This window comes from Lepus europaeus, chromosome 15 (assembly GCF_033115175.1).
Source record: "Lepus europaeus isolate LE1 chromosome 15, mLepTim1.pri, whole genome shotgun sequence".
NCBI lineage: Eukaryota > Metazoa > Chordata > Mammalia > Lagomorpha > Leporidae > Lepus > Lepus europaeus.
The window spans coordinates 85,664,737-85,685,838 of NC_084841.1; the positions used below are offsets into that span (position 1 = coordinate 85,664,737).

At 36.9% G+C, this 21,102-nt stretch overlaps 2 protein-coding genes across 2 annotated transcripts in view; one reads left to right on the forward strand and one right to left on the reverse strand.

Moving 5' to 3' along the window:
- CCNH (cyclin H) overlaps nucleotides 1-8,054 on the forward strand; it is a 34,356-nt gene extending 26,302 nt beyond the window's left edge. The window contains exons 6-9 of the mRNA XM_062212440.1: nucleotides 1,668-1,738; nucleotides 4,329-4,440; nucleotides 7,263-7,323; nucleotides 7,849-8,054. Of these exons, the coding sequence (XP_062068424.1) occupies nucleotides 1,668-1,738; nucleotides 4,329-4,440; nucleotides 7,263-7,323; nucleotides 7,849-7,887 (283 nt within the window). The 3' untranslated portion in view covers nucleotides 7,888-8,054. The remainder of the gene's footprint in view (nucleotides 1-1,667; nucleotides 1,739-4,328; nucleotides 4,441-7,262; nucleotides 7,324-7,848) is intronic.
- Nucleotides 8,055-9,255: 1,201 nt separating this feature from the next.
- Nucleotides 9,256-21,102, reverse strand: part of RASA1 (RAS p21 protein activator 1) — a 93,562-nt gene continuing 81,715 nt past the window's right edge. The window contains exons 17-25 of the mRNA XM_062212438.1: nucleotides 20,575-20,734; nucleotides 19,053-19,195; nucleotides 17,479-17,594; nucleotides 16,768-16,854; nucleotides 15,104-15,171; nucleotides 13,910-13,998; nucleotides 12,485-12,562; nucleotides 11,031-11,165; nucleotides 9,256-10,477 (exon numbers count right to left, since the gene is read on the reverse strand). Of these exons, the coding sequence (XP_062068422.1) occupies nucleotides 10,394-10,477; nucleotides 11,031-11,165; nucleotides 12,485-12,562; nucleotides 13,910-13,998; nucleotides 15,104-15,171; nucleotides 16,768-16,854; nucleotides 17,479-17,594; nucleotides 19,053-19,195; nucleotides 20,575-20,734 (960 nt within the window). The 3' untranslated portion in view covers nucleotides 9,256-10,393. The remainder of the gene's footprint in view (nucleotides 10,478-11,030; nucleotides 11,166-12,484; nucleotides 12,563-13,909; nucleotides 13,999-15,103; nucleotides 15,172-16,767; nucleotides 16,855-17,478; nucleotides 17,595-19,052; nucleotides 19,196-20,574; nucleotides 20,735-21,102) is intronic.

The window sequence follows — 21,102 nt, forward strand, 5'->3', positions numbered from 1 at the left end:
CTGACTTGTAGGTCAGCTTTTGGGGTGTATGAGTATTGCGTTTACATTTATTGCTGATTTCAGAGAGTGGAAGCCCTGGCTGCGGTTATATTCTAAATGTTGCAGCAGATTATTGGCTGGAGGATGTTTTGTTATTTCTTGGTTATTCTTACTTGTGGACTTGTAACTTTAATTCTCAGCTGTTGATAATGCTGCCTATTTATTTAACTGAAATATTAAAATTCTAAATCAAAATTGAGACTGAGTTGCAAACTCCAACTTGCTAAAGAATCCGGTCATTTAATTCTTAGGAACAATCATGTTGTTGTTTTGCTTTTAAAAAAAAAAAAAGAAAAAAAGAATAAAGACAAGATGGAGAGTGTGTCGTAGCACAGCAGGGTAAGCCATGGCTTGGGACCCCCTCTGGTGCTAGAGTGCTAGTGCAAGCCCCCGACTGATCTGCTTCCAAGTCAGCTTCCTGCTAATGCACAGGGAAGCAGTGGATGATGGCTGAAGAGCTTGAGTTCCCTGCCATGCAGGTGAGAGATCCGGATGGAGTTCTGCCTCTTGGCTTCAGCTTGGCCTAACCCTAGCTGTTGTGACTATTCGGGGTACAAACCAGTGGATGGAAGATCGATTGCTCAATCTCTGTCTGCTTTTCACATGAAAAAATAAATCTTTAAAGACAAAAAAGAAATGAAAATGACAGAAGTTTAGGGGGAAAAAGGAAAAGCTAAAAGCTTATTTATTTTGAATTACTTAGAAATTCATAATTGTCAGGGTAGTTACTGGTTTCCATAGCCAAAAGTAATTCTTTGAATAGGTGGTAAACTGTCAAAACTTTGTAATGAAATTTAAATAATCTGGATAGTTTAAAAGAGCAACAAAAATTTTTTTGATATTTTTGTAACTTTATTTCACCCAAGAGAAAAATTTTTGCATTCATGTTTGAAAGATGACTAATGCATTGAGAATCTGTTCACTTGGGTATTTAACAGTGATAAAACCTCAAAATAGCTAAACATTTAAATACAGAAATTTTTATACTACTTTCAGTGGTCCTGAGAAAAACAGGTCATTGAGCTTTGCATCATATCAATGGAAAAATATTATTACCTTTGATTTGAATTTGGTACATATAGGACATAATAGCTTTATACAGCTTGGGGTGAGAGTCTAGATATTTGAGTGCTTGTTAAGTCCCAAGAAGTGCAACTGTAGACAACCAGGCCTTGATACTAAGGAGAGAGAAATTGCCAACAAGTGCCAGATTCCACCTCTACTACTTCCAAGCTTGATAACTTTGGGCAAGTCACAAGGTCAAGATTTATCTATTCCCTTAATTCAGATTCCTCATCCATAAAATGAGGTTAGATTTAAAGGGTTTCTAATTTAAACACTTATATTGTTTATAGTATTGGCTATTATTGGTGTTGTATTGCTTTCTTCTGAAAACTTACTTATTTAAAGTCAACTTACTTAAATTTTATAATATCTCCTAATGTAAGGTAATAAATCCTTAATACTGTGAGAGTTATAGATAATACTTTAACAGGTTCAGATGCTTTTAAAATGAGTTCATTTTAAAACTGCATTGAAGAAATGAACGTGGAAGAAAATCATTTGTCACGTTTTCTCAATATGCTGCATATTTTCAATATAGTAAAACCTTTTCCTTTCTTTATCAGTTACTTATCAGAGAGTCTCATGCTGAGAGAGAACAGAACTTGCTTGTCCCAGTTACTGGATACAATGAAAAGTAAGTAAAACCACACTTTTCCACATGACTTTCTTATGTAAAGACCATTTCAGTATTTCAGGAGATTGGAGCAGATTCTGAGCAATTTCAGTGAATAAAAACAGGGTTATGTTAAAGGATCTGCATGTATAGGAAATGGGCACTGAACACATCTGAAGGGAACCAAACTAAGGGTAATGTTTTAATTTGGAACTTTTGTAGATAAACTGGTTTGACCTAGTCATTTGCTAGTTATCTTGTCAGTTGATACTGCAAAGGCTGTCACACTGCATTGTCTGGAGACATTTTGACTGTGAACATAGAGGGTGGTAGTGGCTACTCTAGGCATCGATCTAGGAGGGCAGAGGTCATAGCAACGCTGACCACTCTGCAAGGCGCAGGGCCTGCTGCTGGGCTGAATGATGCTCCCTCAACAGTGGCCCCGTCTTCGCCCCAGAACCTGTGAAGGGTACTTTATGTGGCAGAACAAGCAAGAGCTGAGGAGGTTTTGCAGATAACCTGAGGAGTTTGAGATGATGACATAAACCTTGATTATTGCGGGGAGGACTAAATGCAAGGATCCTGATGAGAGAAGGAGGACGATTTGACATGGAGGAGACAGTTAAAGACGGGAAAGACGCTGGCTTTGAAAATCACAGTGATGTCACAGTAAACCACAGGACACCAGCGGCCGCCAAAACTGGAAGAAGCAAAGAAAGAATTCTCCCCTAAGACTCCGAGAGTGTGGCCCCTCCAACATCTTCCTTTGGCTCAGTGAAACATTTCAGACTCCAGAGCACCAGAAGTGTTGTGTTAGGCCACCAAGTTTACAATGCTTTTTAATGGCTGCCCCAGGAAACGAACCTAGCCCACTTTATCTTTGGAGCCGGGGTTAAGAAACTGCCTTAAAGGTTGAGTAAGTAGTGTCTGCGCTTCACTGCCCAGATGGAACTGCCAGTCTTCTCCGTACCTCCTCCTCGCCTGTGGCTCTCTGAATGCTCATGGCTGCCAGCCTGCTCTTTAGGGTTAAAAGTCATGTGTTTGTGTGCCCAAACCTTTTTGTGCCTATTGTTAATTAAGTTTTAAATGTAAGTATTAAGATACTGATCTTAGATGACAGTAAATAGGTATACATTTTGAATGTATTATATTGTAAAACTTAAGATTCTTAAGGACATAGGTGTTAAGTCTTGATTGTCTTGATTGTTTGATCTTGAGGGCTTTTCTCATTGAGCATGGTGATTTGTGGTTTATGAATTGGTAACTGTAGGCCTTCAGTTAAACCACTAGGGGGTTCACTTTGAAAGCTAATTGTGGTTTGGCCATAGCTATCAGGATCTTAGGATTTAGTAGGTAGAAGAGGTCCTAAAAGAGAATTCGCCATACTCATTTTATTGCTTACATCTTTATTACTGATTTCCTATAACATTTTGCTTTTTTGATAGAAAATAAGAATCCTCCTTCATAAAAGAATGTTTTAATAATTCAGTTTTTTATAACACAAGTATTATCCTGTAGATGTGCAGTTATAGGTGTTAATTCAGTTAAACACTGCTTCATTTGCATTATAGGCATTATGAAATAAGTCATTAGGAACACATGGCTGGCTAATCCAAATCTCTGATCATTCCCATCATAGATCTTTAAAAAAGTTTTTAAGTTTATTTTCTCTCTAGAGAAAAGGAGAAAGAAGAGGAAAAAAAAATCTTGCATCTACTGGTTCACTGCTCAAATGTCTGCAACAGCTGGGGTTGGGCCAGGCTGAAGCCAGGAGCCCAGAACTCCCATCTGCATCCCCCTTTTGGGTGGCAGAAGCACAAATACTAAAGTCTTCATCAGCTGCCCCTCAAGATGCATTAGCAGGAAGCTGAGTTGGAAGTGGAGGTGTGAGATTCCAACCAGCACACCTATGTGGGAAGTTGGCAGCCCAAGTGGTAACCTAGCCTACTGCACTGTAGTGCCTACCCCATCTGCTGATGAATCTTAGGTATAGTGTAGTTGTGTAGCCAAGATGAGCTAAAGCATGTTTCTGCAATTGTAAAGTTACTGATGAGCTAGTTTGTGTTTAATGTAGTCTTTACTGAGTTAAAGCACAGGATCACCCTTGGGTTTTCACTAAGCATCCCCTTTGTATGTTGATAACAGTTTCCTTGTAAACAAGAAATACACTCTTGGCCCACCATATCTGTACCACAGACTGTTATAAATACTGAGGGTGCAAAGGAACAAAGCATATTCTTAATCATTTAAGGGTTTGTTTTTTTAAAGCCTCAAAACTGTAAGAAGTGACCATAGTAAAATGCCCACCCACCAAAAAATGACACTTGCTATATTAAATAGCAAACTTATGTTTATGCTGTACATGATATGGGCTAAACAGCAGACAGCTATAATTCCTGGAATTAAAAGTATGGTGTTTTGGGGATTTTAATGAAGAATGATACAAATACTGTTAAGAATTTTAAGTGGTTTTTTTTTTTTTTTAAACTTGTCTCCTATAAGAGATGGGAAATTATTATTCAGCTCCCTTACTATGAGAACAGGGCTTTATATTGTTCAACTATTATTCTATTTAATCCCTTTTTAAACCTTATTTAAACCCTCCATATAGGCATGAGAAACTTAGTAAAAAAGTATGAACCACCCAGACCTGAAGAAGTTGCTGTTCTGAAACAGAAGTTGGAACGATGCCACTCAGCTGAGCTTGCACTTAATGTAATTACGTAAGTAGAAGTGCCAGTGTTACCCATTCCACCTAGTACTTAAAATATAGGTTCATCTAGGGAAACCTGACTTATTAAGTCAGATTTTTATTAGGTGGGTATTTCTAACAGTGTTAAATCCAGGATGATAGTTGGGATCTCATCATGCTGTTCTGACAATGCTGTGACGCGTGTGTTGTTTGGCTTGCAGGCTGTGCCCAATTCTTTCTGAATCTTGGGCATCCCTCAACTTTGTGCTGCCCTTTTCATCTTTGGTCTCTTAGCGAGTCTGGTGTCTGGTGTGAGGAACTAGTATGCTGGTCCAGACTAATTTCTGTTAGCTACAGTAGGAAATTGGCATAGTTTCTTTCAGTGTGCTGAAGACAGGATTGGTAAGGAAATTGTGCTATTAGATTTTGTCTTGCAACAAGACCATCTGAAATGTTTCTGAATTGATAGAGCCAAAAGTAGAAATCACTGTAGAATTTGCATTTCATGCTTTGCAAATTGAAGGATCCACTTAATCTCTTAGTTTAAGCGGTTGGAGATTAGGGTAGGTAATAGGAATGCTGAAACTGACATTGTCTCTTTCCTGAAAAAGGCATTCTGATTCTAAAGTTCTTCCTAGCTCTAGCTGTGGCCCACCAACCTAGTCCTAGCTCTTGTGGGCATTTGGGGAGTGAACCAGCAGAAGAGAGCTCTCTGTCTCTCCTTGCCTCGCATAAATTGTTTTAAAGTTTTGTTTGGAAGACTTAATGAGAGTGAGATCCATTTGATAGTTCGATCTGTACAGTTGATGAATCTGCTACAGGATGTGTTTGAGAAGCAAGAAACATTCAGGGTCTTCAGATCAGGTACATGTTAGCTGAACAATCACAGTAGGGTAGAATCTAGGATACACGAAGTGTGCAAAATAAAGGACTATTTGTTGTTACAGCTGTAACTGCAAAGTATGACTTAGTATGAAAGTTGAAATGGTAAATTTTACTCCTGGGTAAAAGAAATATAGTGAGAAGTAAAGAAAAGTAGACTTTAATGAATAAAAGTATCATAGAACTCATCATGTTATTTTCACGGTGATATTGAAATGGGCTAACAGAGGTTGGCTACTTAGGCCTACAGGCCAAATCTGACCTCTCACCTGCCTTCCTCAGAAAGACAGTGTTGCAGAAGCAAGGTATACCCAGCAATTTACATGTGAGAGTTCTTCAAAAGTTTCGCAGAAAATGCATATTATAACGAGTACATGGATTTCAAAATTTCTGCACCAAAATAAACTTACTATTTAATTCTTCCATTGCTCATGAACTTCCTGATGCTCCCTCATATGTACAACTATGCCATGGTAGAAAAGTTGAGTGGTTGTGACAGAAATTTATTATGGCCTGCAAGGCCTAAAATATAATTCCCAGCCCCTTTAAAGAAAAACTGTATCAACCCCTGGATTAGACCTTTGGACTGTTCATGCTACCTTGCTAGCTAGGTCACCATGATTCAGAATTTTTGATTGCTAGAGTTTACATTTTACTCCAAGTTACCTTCTGCTTTGTATCCACATATCTATGAGTACTTGCGGGGTACTTCTCAGACATCTGTGAAGGGCTTTTTGGAGAAAAAAAAAAACTAGCGACATCTACTTTTGTAAAATACAATAAAAATGAATTACTAGAAAAGTGAAATTAAAGACATAGAAATAGATGCCCAAATTTTATTAGCCTCAACAACCATGAAGTTAGCTGTTAAGCTGTTATAAAAGTTTCTAAACACAGTTTCTCTAGTATTGATCTCACTGCAGACTGGAAATAGTTCATGGACCAGACACTAATGAGTAGTACCACTTTAGGACAAAATACTTGTTTTCCTTAATCTTTAATGTTCTTTTCTTTTCCTGTAATAACTGAACTGTCAATGGAATATGTATAAAACCTAAGTTTCCTGTTTTATGTCCGTGTTCGCCTGCCCCAACTTTTCCTGTAGGTGTGTGTGTATCAGAAAAGTTAGTTTTCTTTGCATTCATATTCTCATACTGTACAACATTTAGTGTGATGAGTATTTAGTAACTTGTCAATCTGGGTGAAAAAGAGTATTGTCACTATGGTAATTTAATTTCGTGTTTCTTGGATTACTATGTTTCCATGTTAAGTGGTTCTTTGTATTTTTGTAGTGTTTATTTAGAACTCTTACTGATTCTCCAGCATTCTTTTCATTTGTAGTACTTTATAGAATCTGTATATCCATCTTCTTAAATGTGATACAGCTGTTACACTTTTGGCCTTACACTTTTACATATTCATGTGATTTTTTCACCCTAAAGTAACCAGTATTTATTTTGCCTTTTGTTTAACTGTTAAAACATTCAGAATATTTGTGAATGATGTGGATTAAAGATAGAGCAAACTTTTTTAAATATTAACTTTCATCGTAGCTCATTTTGGACTATTTCATGGTTTTCCTAGTTACTTGAAAAATGACAGATTGAATTCATGTGTGTAGTCATTTTTTGCCTATCACATCATTAATGTTTGTTAAATGTCTGTTTTTGTTGTTATTGCTCTTATTGTAGAGACACAGCTCCCTATCCACTGGTTCACTCCCCAGATGCCAGGGCACCAAAGCTGGGAGCTGGGAAGTCTATGGTTGGCAGGAACCCCTCTAGGTTCTGTGTTAAAAGACTGACTTGAAAAATGTTGCCTTCCTATTCATAACTCTCTTTATCTGTCCGTTTATCCATGCCTTGTTCTACATTAGATACACAGCAATGCATATCCCCTTGCTAGTTCATTTCTAAATAGTTACTGTGACCAGTACTGGATTGCTGCTTATTGATGGTTGATTCACTCCAGGAAGAAGAGAAAAGGCTATGAAGATGATGACTATGTCTCAAAGAAAGCCAAACAGGAGGAGGTATGTTTACTCCAAAGATGAACAGTCAAGTCTGTTTCTCTTAGGATTTATTGTTCTAAAGTACAGGCATTACAAAAGTGTGGCTTTTTAAAGTCTTCATTTTTTGCACGCTTTTTAATGTACATTGTCCATTAGGGAAGGGGGTTTTCTCTGAAAAGTACAGTAGTTACTTGATAAAGAATCAGTCCTGTTTTCACAGAAGAGGGCAGGGATACACCTAAATGCCCAATTTTTGCTTTATTTCTTATTCTCTAAGGTTTCTTCCTTTGCCCCCCTTTTAAAAATACCTGGCAGCTCAAGAGATAAATAGCCAAAGGTCAGGACTGTGACTTTCATTCCTCACTGAGGCAGTCAGATGAGACCATGTCAATACTACTGTAAGTTTGAACTACTTCAGAGTTTCCCAATTTATTTCTCTTCTGTAATCAGCATAGGTGAGACTCTTAGCTTAAAAAGAGAAACCTTAATAAACAATACTGGTTATGCTGTGATGTTAAGTATATCTCAATTTTCTTTCTTTCTTAGGAAGAATGGACTGATGACGACCTCGTAGATTCCCTCTAGCCCTGTAAAGTTGATTTGTCACTGCTAACTAATCAGCAGAAATAGGAAGCATATCTGGATTGTAACTGCATGTAAAAAGTTCATTGTGAAAAATCAAATCTTTTCTGTTATTTAAATTGTTTACCTTTTTTGGCAGCTTTGTGTAAAATAAACCCAGAATAATACCAGGTTTGGATATTCTTGCCCCACCATGACTAATGTCAAATTAGTCTCTCTGGTAGGCAAACTGAAGTTGCAGTTTATAAATCTGACAGGCAACCCTGTCCTTTTGGGAAAAGGCACCAGAGAAACCAAAACCACGTCGAGTTTCAAAGCTGGTAAGGAATGTGTTTTGCCCTTCAGGAACTTAAGTGACTTCTGACGCCCTGGTATCCATATTGCTATTGAAGTGCACAATGTATTTCAGTTGCTACGTGACTCTGAAAGCTGGCCATTCTAGGTAATGAACATTTGATTGGTTTTCTTCAGTTACTGGAGAACATGTCTGAATGGGTTTCTCAGTAAAAATCTTAAGTTGCTGTAAATAAGTAGGTATTAGCAAATTATATATTCATTTTGACAATTAGTCTACTAGACTACCACTAAGTGAATCCATATATAAGGTGATACTAGGGATTTTACAGATTAAAGGTAAAAATCAAATTGAAGTGAGTTGATATTGAAATATAAAAACATGAGGAGGCAGCCAGTTATCTGCCTATGAATCCAGGCTGCCTCTGCTGTACCATGTGACCTTCGTAGGTCATTAAACCTCTGTGGGCTAGTTTCCCAGTTTACAGGTGGGGAAAATGATAATGCCTACTACTCATGGAATCAATTAGAATACTGCTGGCTTTTAGTAAGCATTCAAAAAATGGTAGCTATTATAGTTAGAACCAAATTGTGGCTGTTGTATACGGGAACAATTTTTTTTTCCTACAAAACTGGCTTGAAGGAATTCTAAGGAACTCTGCTGCCCTGAATCTTCTTAAATTGTCTGAAAGAAAACACACCTTGGACTCAGTGCTTGCCATTTCCATGAGGGTAGGTAGCATTTTAATCACATCTTGGTATTTGAAGGTTGACCTTATGCATATTCATGTGTCGTTTTTTTATGATCTAGGCTTCAGTGTTTTAGGATTTGGGGGTGAAGGGGTTGGTTGGTTGGTTTCCTTCTTAAATTGGAATGAGTGGGTAGATCATGAGAGCAGAGGGAAAGAAGCTGAAGGCTGAAACCCTCAGTGCAGTCTAGGCAAGCAGCTGTGCCGCTGGGCTCCAGAAGGAACAGATGTTCAGTCTACCTCCTTTTTCCTTCCAGACACCTCCCACTCAGCCCCACTGATGAAAACTCAAAATCTGTCAGATGGTCAGCTAGTTACTGCAGGGCCTACAAAGGTAAGTGACAAATTCCCCATCTACCTTAAAGAGCAGGGTGCTGTAATAAAAGGCAGATAGTTGGCAACCCTAGTATCAAAAATTCTGAAGTTTCTTCCCCCTGGGTAGTCCTTAAGGGCAGTTCAAATTTTAGCACTAAAGGGAGAAAGAAATGAAATGCTTATATTTAGATGGAAGTAAATGTATGCAAGATATCCCTTGGTTTTATTTTAACTTAGCCCTTGTAAGCACTTCACAAAAGTATACATACAGAAGTAAATAAAACTATACAAACTAAATATCCAAGTAATCAAATTCAGAGATGATGGATAAGTTGTTAAATGGCTGATGAGGCTGTCTGCATGAAAAAAGGGTAGCACAAAAGCATTATAGATTTTTTTTTTGCATAAAGGAAATAGGTAATTTGCAAAATGGCTGAATGGATAACATGCGTTGATCAGTACAATGAACAATAATATTTATTGAATTCAAACTATTTACTGTTGTAAACATTTAACAAAAGCATTTGACAATTCCAACAAAATAAGTGGTATGTTTAAAAAATAAAGCTGATGAGCAATAGATCCATTCTTATATATTTTCTTTTAACAGTTTCAGCAAGAGAAATAGCACGGTATTTTAAAAAAGTATACAGCAAAGATTGTTCCTATTATAATGGCAAACTCTGGAAACTGTAAATACAAATAAAGTCATTGAACAGTCAAATGGTCATATTCCTAATCAGGAAGAAGTTACAGTAAGAACAGTCTGCAATCCAGTTATACTCAAAATCTTGTCAGCAGATTCCATAGCTTTTCTTTTCCAAGAGACAGCAGAACTTTGGCAATTGGATGTATTGAAAATATATTTTCCAAGTTCAGTATGCAGTCATAGCATTTTGTTTTGTGTAAGGTGGTCTGTACACCAAGGCTCAGAGGTTGGTAAAGGTGGAACGGGTGCAGATACCCTGCACCCGTAGCTTACCAAGTTGCTGGCACAGTTACTCACCAGCAGCATCTTGGGTTCTGTTTGCATAGTTCACACATCACTGGAATGTGGAAAGGTGTGCTATTTTTTTGGCAAGAGCAAAAGAGACGTTATACTGACGTGAATTGGCATGCTGAATCCATGCAGAACACTGGGGTGAAGGCTGCTACCTGACATCATTGGTTTTTGTATACTGGTTTTGTTTTTGTTGAAGCAGTTCTGTGATAGCCAGGAGTTTTTTCAGTACATGCTAGACAGAAAAATAAAATGAGAACTTGGTCATAGATTTGAAAAAGCTTTAGTCCTTATTTTAGCATTCATCATTTTGGCTGAAAATAATGTAAGGAATTAATATCTAAAACCATCTTAATTTAGTTTCATGGTGATCAGAACTCTAAGGAAAAAAACTGAGGATTTTAGAATCACTCAGTGCTTTTAACCTCTTCTACAGAAGAATCCTTGCCAGTTGGCCGCCAGTGCAATGATAGTATTCACTAAGATTTTATTCTAGACATGGAGTTAGAAATATATCAACTTTCAAAGAGATTCTCAAAGTCATTTTGTCTATCTCTCACATACAGGATCTGGCCAGAATGGAAGAAAAAAATATCCTCTATTGTACACGTGCATGAACGCACTACTCTTGTCCACTAGAGCTAATGTTTTAGACTCCAGAGCAAGATGTGTGCAGTATCATCTTTGTGATCTTCTGAGTCAGATTCTTATCAACGGTTACCTTAGGGAGTGTGGTGCTGACACTCTTAAGTGTTCATGAAACATTGTGAATAAAGGCAACCCCCTACCTGCTGTGCACCACGCTCATTGCTGAGTGTTCGCAGTTCATCGGAGTGAGCCACACAAATCTCGTGCAATGCTGCTAGATCACGGGAAAGATCAGTTCTAGAATGCTCTGTAGTGTCTGGAAGTTCAGGTACGTTCTTTAAGGGAATCATAAGACTGCATTTAGTCTCTTGTGTGAAGACCTTTACAGTTTTAACGTAACAAATAATAACTGCTAAACTGGATGAAATGCTACTAGGCTTAAAATTCTTGCTCTATATTAAGAGTACAGCATTTAGCATAAAAGCAGGAACGCCATGACAGCTTTGTAATTAGCTGTGGACTACATTTAAAATAATTGCTATCTGGAAATGAGCTATCTTTGGATTAGTTTTACGAAATAACTTACAAGTTTACCAGTAATTTTGTATAATTCCCAATCCTTTCACTCCCTAATGGTGACAATATGCATTTTTTGTAAAACAACTAGAATAGAATGACTAAAGGGTTAGATGTAAATACTACAGTGTTTGCTTTCAGACAGTTTACAAAGTAAGCTAACTGTAGCAGCACACACTTGGGGACAGGAGAAAGCTGTTTTATTCAGGCTTGGGGCTGACCAAAGTTTCAGATCTGTAAACTCTACTGTTGGAGTAATAGAAGAGTAACGGGGCGGAGGGGGTGTGTGTGATAGACGAGCTAAGCATGAATCTAAAAATATATAAAACTTATGATCTTTTCTAGTCACTGAGTAGCTATTTTGCTAGGAATCACTAATATCATTTGCCTCTTAATTTCTAAATTGTTGTAAGTATGGAGCTATGCATGCAATAGACTGGTTTACTCTCCAAATGGCTGCAACAGCCAGGGCTGAACCCAGAACTGCATTCAGGTCTCCCCCAAGGAGGGAGCCAGCTTCTCAAGGCTTGGCTCAAACTGCTGCCCGCAGCTGACTTAAGTTCTCCTACCCTTGCTGGTTTCTCTATTTGTATACTGAATTGTTAATATTTAAGAAAATTTACTAGGAAATCAAATCACTCAGTGCTTCAATCTTTTCTACAGAATCCTTATCAGTTGGCTGCCAGTGTAATGATAGGGTTCAATCAGAAATTATAAGAGAGCCATAAATATTCACATTGAATGTAGCATAACACCAAGTGCACATACTTTGGAACAGCCACAAGGCTACTCATTCTCCACTAGCATTATGTAACCTGTTTGCATTTGTGGATCATCCGTGTTGTTTCAAATCCCAGAAAGCAGCAGCAAAGTTAAAGGTGCTAATAGGCAACAGCATATCACAGTAGAGACATAGCTTGAAAGATCGTGTAAGGCCAAGCAGAAACACATGACTGATGTAGTCCAAAAGCCATAATAATAAGGTATTTCTCTAAGAAGGCAGACAAATAGGATTTTCAGTTGTGTGTGTAAAGTCTTTCTAAATAGGTCTCACATTTTTCGACAATTATATACCTACCCCGAGTTCATCTAAAAACATGATCATGCGGTGTTTGTTGCTTTTGATGAATGGATTGACACCTTCCATATATGGCTCCTAGAAGAAGAGAAGTTTACACTTAGGAAACACACACTCTCTAGTGAGAACTGTACACATGGCAAGGATTTTCATGAATCTGATGTCCATCAGCAGAGCCCATGGTCACAAGAATTAACTTAATCATGCACTAAGTTATGTTCTGGTATAAGCAGGCAGCTACACTGAGGAACTCGATTATTTTTAATCAAAGAATGAGAAATGCTGGCTCACAACAGACTCTGGCAGACACATTCATTCAAAAATAATGGAAAAGCTATTACTTGCCCAGCACCAAGACAAATGGGCCCAAGCCATAGGTTAGAATACAGCAAAGGTTATAAGGAATGAAAATATAGTGTGATAAGACCTCAAAACAAATACACATAATTCATAACCTGCCACGAGATTCAGATAAATTCTAAAGCCAAATCATACAAGTAAGCTTCTCATTATACTAGAAATCCTAAGCCTACTGAAATGGGCTATAAAATAGGAATACTAATGCAACTCAAAAGTCCATGACATAAGGGCCTCAATAGGCAATTGCAAAAGTTTAAAATATGAACTTAATTAGCTATTTTACTGCAAACCTACGAAACAGTCATTTCTAGGTATGGTAAGCAGTGACAGTATGATCTCAACCATAAAATCAACAATTGTTCAATCTTAAATGTTGCGATCACATGTGGGTATTATTAGAACCCCTTTCACACAGGCTGAGGAGATGGAACCGTATAGTGCATGGTGATACCTATATCTTTTAAGGTCAGTAAATGAACTGATTTGCAAGTGTGGGTATGGCAAAATCAGCAAGAAGTGGACTGCCTTCACAGGTGATACTCGGCATCTTCATGTCGGATTTGATCATGAGAGACACTGTTGTAAAGGACTTTAAGGAAGCAACTGGCTTCCTGTGGCCCTTCAGGTTATCTTCCTCATATATGAGGTGGGATGAAGACAAAGACCCCACCCACTTAGTAGAAGGTGGAGATGATTTGGTCTTCTCTGTTGCCAGTACTAGGCTTGCTAGAAGGATGAACTAAGGTGTCTACCACATTATGCTTGATAATGTGATCACTTAACAGTGATTGCTCCCGAATAAAATTTAATGTTTACAGTGAAATAAAATTAACTTTGATACATTTTAAATCTTGCTCATTGGTCTTTATATTTAAAACGGAGAATATAATCTTCTCTGTTGGCTAAAAATGATAGCTTTTAAGTTCATTTATTAAAAATAGAAAGTCCAAATATTAAAACATAACAAGTGAAAGAGATAATCTTTAAGGTATACATTGTTGTAAAATTATTTATGAATCAAACTGTAATATAGAAATATAGCTTAAAGTATCAAGATGTTTTTACCTTAGCTCCAAATTCCACAAGATTTGCTAAATTCTGCACAGACTTGGCCACTAATATCAGTGTTCTTGCAGCAATAGGAGATGGTGAATCTGTAGGAGAATTGGCCACAGCTACTGACACAGACTGCAAAGGCACTTCCAAATAAACCATTATGTATTTACCAGTTACTGCTATTAGTAATTCAGTAACTCATAAGTTTTTGAGAAAAATCTGAGCTACAAGTGAAAACCTCAATACATTTATTAGTACTTTAGCTTTATGAAAAGGGTCCTCTAAAAACTGGTGGTATTTCAGAATGCCTCAAAGCTTTATGCTAAAAAAAGACTGTCATTCCATAGCTTTCTACCTCCTAGGACAGCTCACAGAGCTAAATTTCAACCCACTCAGATTTACTTCAAAGCTTAAGAACAAAGAGAATTTTGACACCTTTACTTTTTGTGGAGGAGAAACACATGCAATTTAATAAACATTTACATAATGTAGATAGGATATAAATGCAAAGTATTGTGGCTATTAAATACAGGTTCTGAAGTCTAGTCAAGATAATACATACTAGTAAAAATGACCTGGCTGCCCGATTTTGGATTATACTGTCTTAAGGCACTAAACTAACAGGTTCAAGCATTTCATCAGTTAAGTAGCAATAAAAGATATTAAAAAATACTGTTGGTTCAAGCTGCTGTAAATAGTAAAGTAAAAACTCATCACTGTATTCAAAGTCACAAACATACCACATCATGTTTACTGGAGTTTAAAATGGCCAATGAACATCACATAAATGGTGACCAAAAACCTCTACTGGGAGTAGCAGGGGCACCTTTTCTATATAAATACACACATAACACTCCTGAACCTGTAGATGGAATTTTATTTTGATCTTCAAGAAGCTCCAGCTTGAGTAGTTTGGCATGGGCTAATTCCCACCTTGAAAAGCCAAGTTACAAACTCTTAAAACATCATCCTAAGATTTTTGGATACAAAGAGGTAGATAAAAAATGGAATGCGTTGAATCTTGCCAGGTCAGGTTTCAGACTAAACAAAGCTAATAATGAAGGAGGAAGAAAAGGGAAGGGTACTTTAGAATGCCTTAAACCCAAGTCTTAGAATTTGATCATTTGCAATACATTTAAAAAGTGATTAAAAGAAGCAATTTCATGTTATTTAAGATGAATAATCAAAACCTGTAAAGATTACCTGAGATGATATTAAACATCCGAGGATTCAGAATCGCAGGACAGATGAGCCGCAGGAACACAAAACCACTGAATACCAAGTAAAAAAAAGTTTTAGAAAGCTACATCTATTACATGAAAATGGAATTTTTAATACTCATAGAAGCATGAACTTTACTGTGAACTCATGTAAGGAAGCTCACACATAGAAAGCTTTAACAAGCCAAAGGATCCTGTTTTAAGAATATATACTGCTTTTCATATTACTCTTTTAACCTAATTAGTTATTTCAGGCTAGTATTACATTCTATATTTAGGGAAGTGGCATCCTTAGGAACCTTAAGAATTTCTGGAATACTACAGGAGGACAAATAAACTTTTTATAGGCATATAACTGAGTAAAATTCCAAAAATCAACCTTTGATTTACTCCATGTGAAGTATTATTCCACCATACTTTATAAAATTCCTTCTAGAGTCTAACATAATTGTTAGTCTTTCTTCTGATTCGGTAGCCCAAATTCTCCGTATTTGCTTATAAAATGTTAGCCAAGTGGCACATATTTTAAAATTGTAGAAACTGAGTATGTTACTTTTTAAATAGCATTTATATGCATGACAATCACATAATTCTTTAAACATTTTGATACTTAAGTATGTTATCCTGCAGATTTAACTGCGCTGAAACACTATGCTTATAATTGTTTTCTATTCCCCCCAATCATCATGAAAGCCAAGAAATACCAAGTCTACACTTCTTAAATATTTATATCATAATTAACCAGGAGATTTTTACCTGCTAAGATTTTAGAAGCCCCTTGACAAAATATAGGTTGGAGGCAAGAGGCAAGATTAACACACATTTTCAAAACTCATGGTACATACTGGCATCTTTAGTGGTTTCCTCTAGGTTTTTTCAGGTAACATGCAGTATATATTCCATATAATAAATCATTAGAAAACAGTTACATTCTCTGATACTTTTGCACTATGCTTCCACTTATCTTCAACTGGTTAGGGTATGCTTAACAAAAGCCTGCAACAATGTTATGGATATTGGATTGAGTTTCAGAAGGTCTCCTTTAGCTCTGCTTCAGCCACTGACTTTCCCTATATATAATCTTAGACAAATTATTTAACCTCTTCAGGTCTGCTTCCTTATTGGAAGAGTAAGTTAGAATAAGAATAATAATAAAGTCTTTTTATAAATTCCATGAGTTGCCAAAGCAGTTTGTAATAATTGCACAGTGAACATACTGAAGCACAGTTTCAGAACTAGAGGCTCTGATGGGAGATTAACCAGTTACAGGTCTTGTTTCAAACAAATTAATGCCTAAGTGACTCAGTGTTCTTCCTTTTTAATATGAAATCAATCACGCATACTGCGTATACAGAGGGTACTACATGAAGTAAGCTACAGATTTTGTATTTAGCTTTTAACCTCATTCAGTAATACTTAACTGACAAGTATTCAGTTCTGTATAAAATGTAAAAGTAGCTAAATGTCTCCTAATAACTTTGAAAAAGGCAGTTAATATTTTCTGAGTTAGATGGCCCCTCAACAGGACTTTGACATTAAAAGGCTTTGATTTTGTATTGTTACCCTTGGAATTTTCAGTTAATTTCTTTGACTCATACTGGTGCACACTATATGCAGTGATAGAACAAATGAATTGATAAGCCTTACCTAACAACTCTTGTTCTCATGGTAGTATTGGTAGGCCACTTGTGCTGAACAGATTTCTGTAAACACCCATAAATATATCTCAGTGTCCTGCCAAAATAACACAATCATCTCAAAAAGGAAAGCAAATAAAAATTCTGATCTCATGGCAGCCAAAGCTTGATTTACATAATTTAACACTTTAATCCAAATGGCCACTTCTAAAGTATTTTGCCAAAAGTAAGGAGAGACATTATTTACCAAGAAGTAAGGTAAACTTAGCCCAGTAGATTAGCATTATCAAAACTATCTCCTTGACACTTACTTTGTGAGAACTTTTACCATTTTTGTCCAACTTCTAGAAAAGATACACAGAAACTAACATGGAACAAGTTGTGAAGGAAAAGATTTTATCTACCTGATCAAGTCTGTTCACTAACACTGGAGGCCTTCAAGCAGATATTGATAATCTGATGTACACTTGAGTAAGAATTCAAATACAGAGTAAACATGTTTTCTGTGATCTCTATAAGCCTCTTTATTCATTCCCTAGGCTACAATATAAACCGCATAGGCTGGTCTGTCTGGTTTAAGTCACTGCTTTTCTTAAAACTTAATTCACCATGTAAAGATTAAAAAGCATTAACACAGAAAAGTTCTCACATATTTCAGAAATAGGACTTTTTCAAAACATGGATACAGAATTTTTTGTCAAATGAAAATTTCACCACTTACGGTGGAAGTATTTCTGAAGCCATGAATATTTTCTCCACAAGCTCTGAAAGTATGTTCAATAGATGTGCTAAATTAGTGTTCACATCTTCATTTTTTTCTAACTTTGATGGACTTAACTAAGAAAAGGAATAAATCAATATAAATGCATTTTGGCAGTGATAATACAAATGAATCAAGGCAAACAAGCAGTTGTAATTGTCAAGGTTCTTTGAACTTCCAGTTTTCAACATGTATCAGTATTTTTTTCTTTGTATAAATAACAATTTTAAAGTACTTTACTCTATGAAACTCCTACAGGGGTTTTTACCATTCGTTCCAACTTATAAGCAGTGATTATTTAATTCTATTTATTTGAAGGGAAGAAAATGACTTAAGTGAAAAACTTAACTGATTCAGACTTAACTTAGTAACTAATAAAAATACCAAATACCTTAGACAGAATTATGAACCTTTCTCAAAGCTTTTCCAGTAACCCCAGAAACCTAAGAGGCATTAACATCCAGGTAGTATATATGAATGCCCTAGCCTCCTTCCAAAGAACAGAGACTCCATACAGACTGTGTCAACCTTCTTACTTAGGCCAACTCTACATTTATCTCTATTTTCCAATATCAAATAATCCTCACTTTATTAGTAAGAACTGACAATTTTAAAGAATTAGCATTTGACAGTTCCCAGTGTACATAATCAAAAGTAATTCCTTACTTTAAAAAGTTTGCATTAAGGCCGGCACCACGGCTCAACAGGCTAATCCTCCACCTTGCAGCGCCCGCACCCCAGGTTCTAGTCCCGGTCGGGGCGCTGGATTCTATCTTCCAGGCCAGCTCTGTGCTATGGCCCTGGAAAGCAGTGGAGGATGGCCCAAGTCCTTGGGCCCTGCACCCCATGGGAGACCAGGAGAAGCACCTGGCTCCTGGCTCCTGGCTTCGGATCAGTGCGGTGCGCTGGCCGCAGCAGCCATTGGAGGGTGAACCAACGGCATAAAGGAAGACCTTTTTCTCTCTCTCTCTCTCTCTCTTACTATACACTCTGCCTGTCAAAAAAAGTATGCATCAGATTTAATAAACTCATTTACTATCTTCTGTTATAGTTCTACCATCAAAATGACAGAATATAAGTACAATTCCACTCTGTCTTAATGGCTTATTATGAATTTACAATGAAGCCTTAATAATCCTAAAAAGATCCTTTGATTTGCTCCTGTGGAAAATCTCACAGTTTCGCTCACTTTCCCCAAAAAACCCTTCTAGGACGAGTGCTCGGGAGCACCGCATAGCCTTACAGCAGAAGCCCTTGTGTTTACATTTTGCACACTTTGTGAACAAGGATCATTACTAAGAGAAATGACAGAATATTTAGTTTCTGGTACAGCTGTAGGTTTTCTAATCCCAAGATAAAGTATGTGTTTTTAAGACGCTTGCTTGGCCAAAAAGTTTTATAAGCACATTTACAGAAGATGCAACTATTCTGATGAATAAATTTAAAAAGTCACTATTTTCCTTTAACTAACTATATGAAGTATTGCCTACTGAAATATGCTTTTCCCAGAAATGCTTAAAACACTATGTTCTTACCTCACAAGACTGCTTACTTTCCATTATTTTTAAAATAGAGTCTTTCAAAGCATGATGAACAAACTGTGTAGCTGTGGCTTTCATGTACTGCTCCATCAAGGTGCTTGCAAGTGTTGTAGCTCGAAACAGGGTAGTGGCTTCATCTATACAAATATTTATATTACAGGATTATTTGCAAAGGGCTCCATTCATGTGGCCACACTGATAGATAATTAAATAAAATTCATTTTCCCTCAACAGTCATTCAAATGTACTTTTTACCTGCGGCACTGAAGTACTGATTATAAAGACATCTTGTATTTATATTAAACTCTTAAGACTTTCATATGGATTGCTTGATTTGATCATAACAGCAAAGGGTATTAACATGTTCATAATGAACAGTTAGCCAGTTAATAATAAAGTGAAACGAGCTTGATTGCTTGCTCACTGATCCCAGTCCTCAAAAAATCTGACTTAATTGCCAAAAAGATAATTTCAGTAGTCAGTTAACTGGCCTAAAATATGGGTACTCTTTTTCAACAAATTTTTAATAAGGCATAAATAATGTTAGTAGAAACAATCTCAGTATAAAATAGGCACCACTGTTTTATCTAATCCTTGACACCTATGCTATTTTTACATTTTTCATGAATAAGAGAAAATAATTCTATACTCTAATTTTTTTTTTTGGAGATCCTACACATGAGGACTTTTCCTGAATCAAAGTGCTGGGGATAAATGGATTATTCTGGCATATGTGTAAGCTATTAAAAGTATTTTGTGTCTAGTAACCTAGGGACTGTCTGCAGAAGCCATAAATAAAACAGCTAATAAAACCTCCTTTACAATGAATTAGTAAAAAAAAAAAAATGGAACCAAACTAATAATAATTAAGCCTCATGGGCCACTGGTCTAGGCAGAGAAATCACATTTTATGGTTTCCAATACTAATCTGTCATGGCTAAAACCTATATTAGAAATACCAGCTCTGGGGCCAACACCATGGCTCACTTGATTAATCCTCTGCCTACAGTGTCGGCATCCCATATGGGCGCCGGTTCTAGTCCTGGTTGCTCCTCTTCCAGTCCAGCTCTCTGCTGTGGCCTGGGAAGGCAGTGAAGGATGGCCCATGTGCTTGGGCCCCTGCACCCGCATGGGAGACAAGGAAGAAGCATCTGTCCCCTGGCTTCAGATCGGCACAGCACTGGCTGAAGCAGCCATTTGAGGGGGTGAACCAAAGGAAGGAAGACCTTTCTCTCTGTCTCTAACTTTGTCAAATTAAAAAAAAATACCAGTTCCTTACTAACCAAAATAAGAATCAGAAATGATATCCCAACTGCAATTTTTAATTTCAAAAAATAAAAAACTCCAGTACAAATTAACTGATTGGCATGAAACACAGCTATCTGATTTAAGTTATCTTGAATAACTTATTTTGCATTGTGATCTAATTTTAATATATTCAAAGAAAATCCATGTAGGCTTGATAATGAAATGTAACTAATTTTAAAAGTATCATACTAACACATCAATACTATACCTTCCATGCTTATTTCTCTGTCATTTAGTGTACATAACAACAATGATTCAAGCTTTTCATGAAGAAAAATCCTCAGCAAGATGCTAGCCAGTAGTGTTCGGTCTTGTCCACACACATGTGATAACGCATAGACTACATGAAGCTCCTTTTGCAGTATAAGCTACAAATGACACCAGAAAGACTACTTAAAAGTACTTATAGCATTTACCATTCTCACAGAAACACGAAATATGTTTTCCTAATCTTACACTTGGAAATACGTTGCAATGAATAATTTATTAAAAATAAGGCCATACATTTGGCATCACAATCAAGTCATTCTTTGGGATGCCTGCATCCCATGTCCAGATGGCTGCTTTCTATCCTGATTTCTCTACTTCCAATCCAGCTTGCTGCTAACATGCACCCTGGGAGGAAGCAGACGATGGCTCACGTACTTGGGTCCCTGCCAGCCACACGCAGGGACCCATATGGAGTTTCCAGCTTTGGCCTAGCCCAGCAATGACTACTGTGGGAATTTGGGAAGTG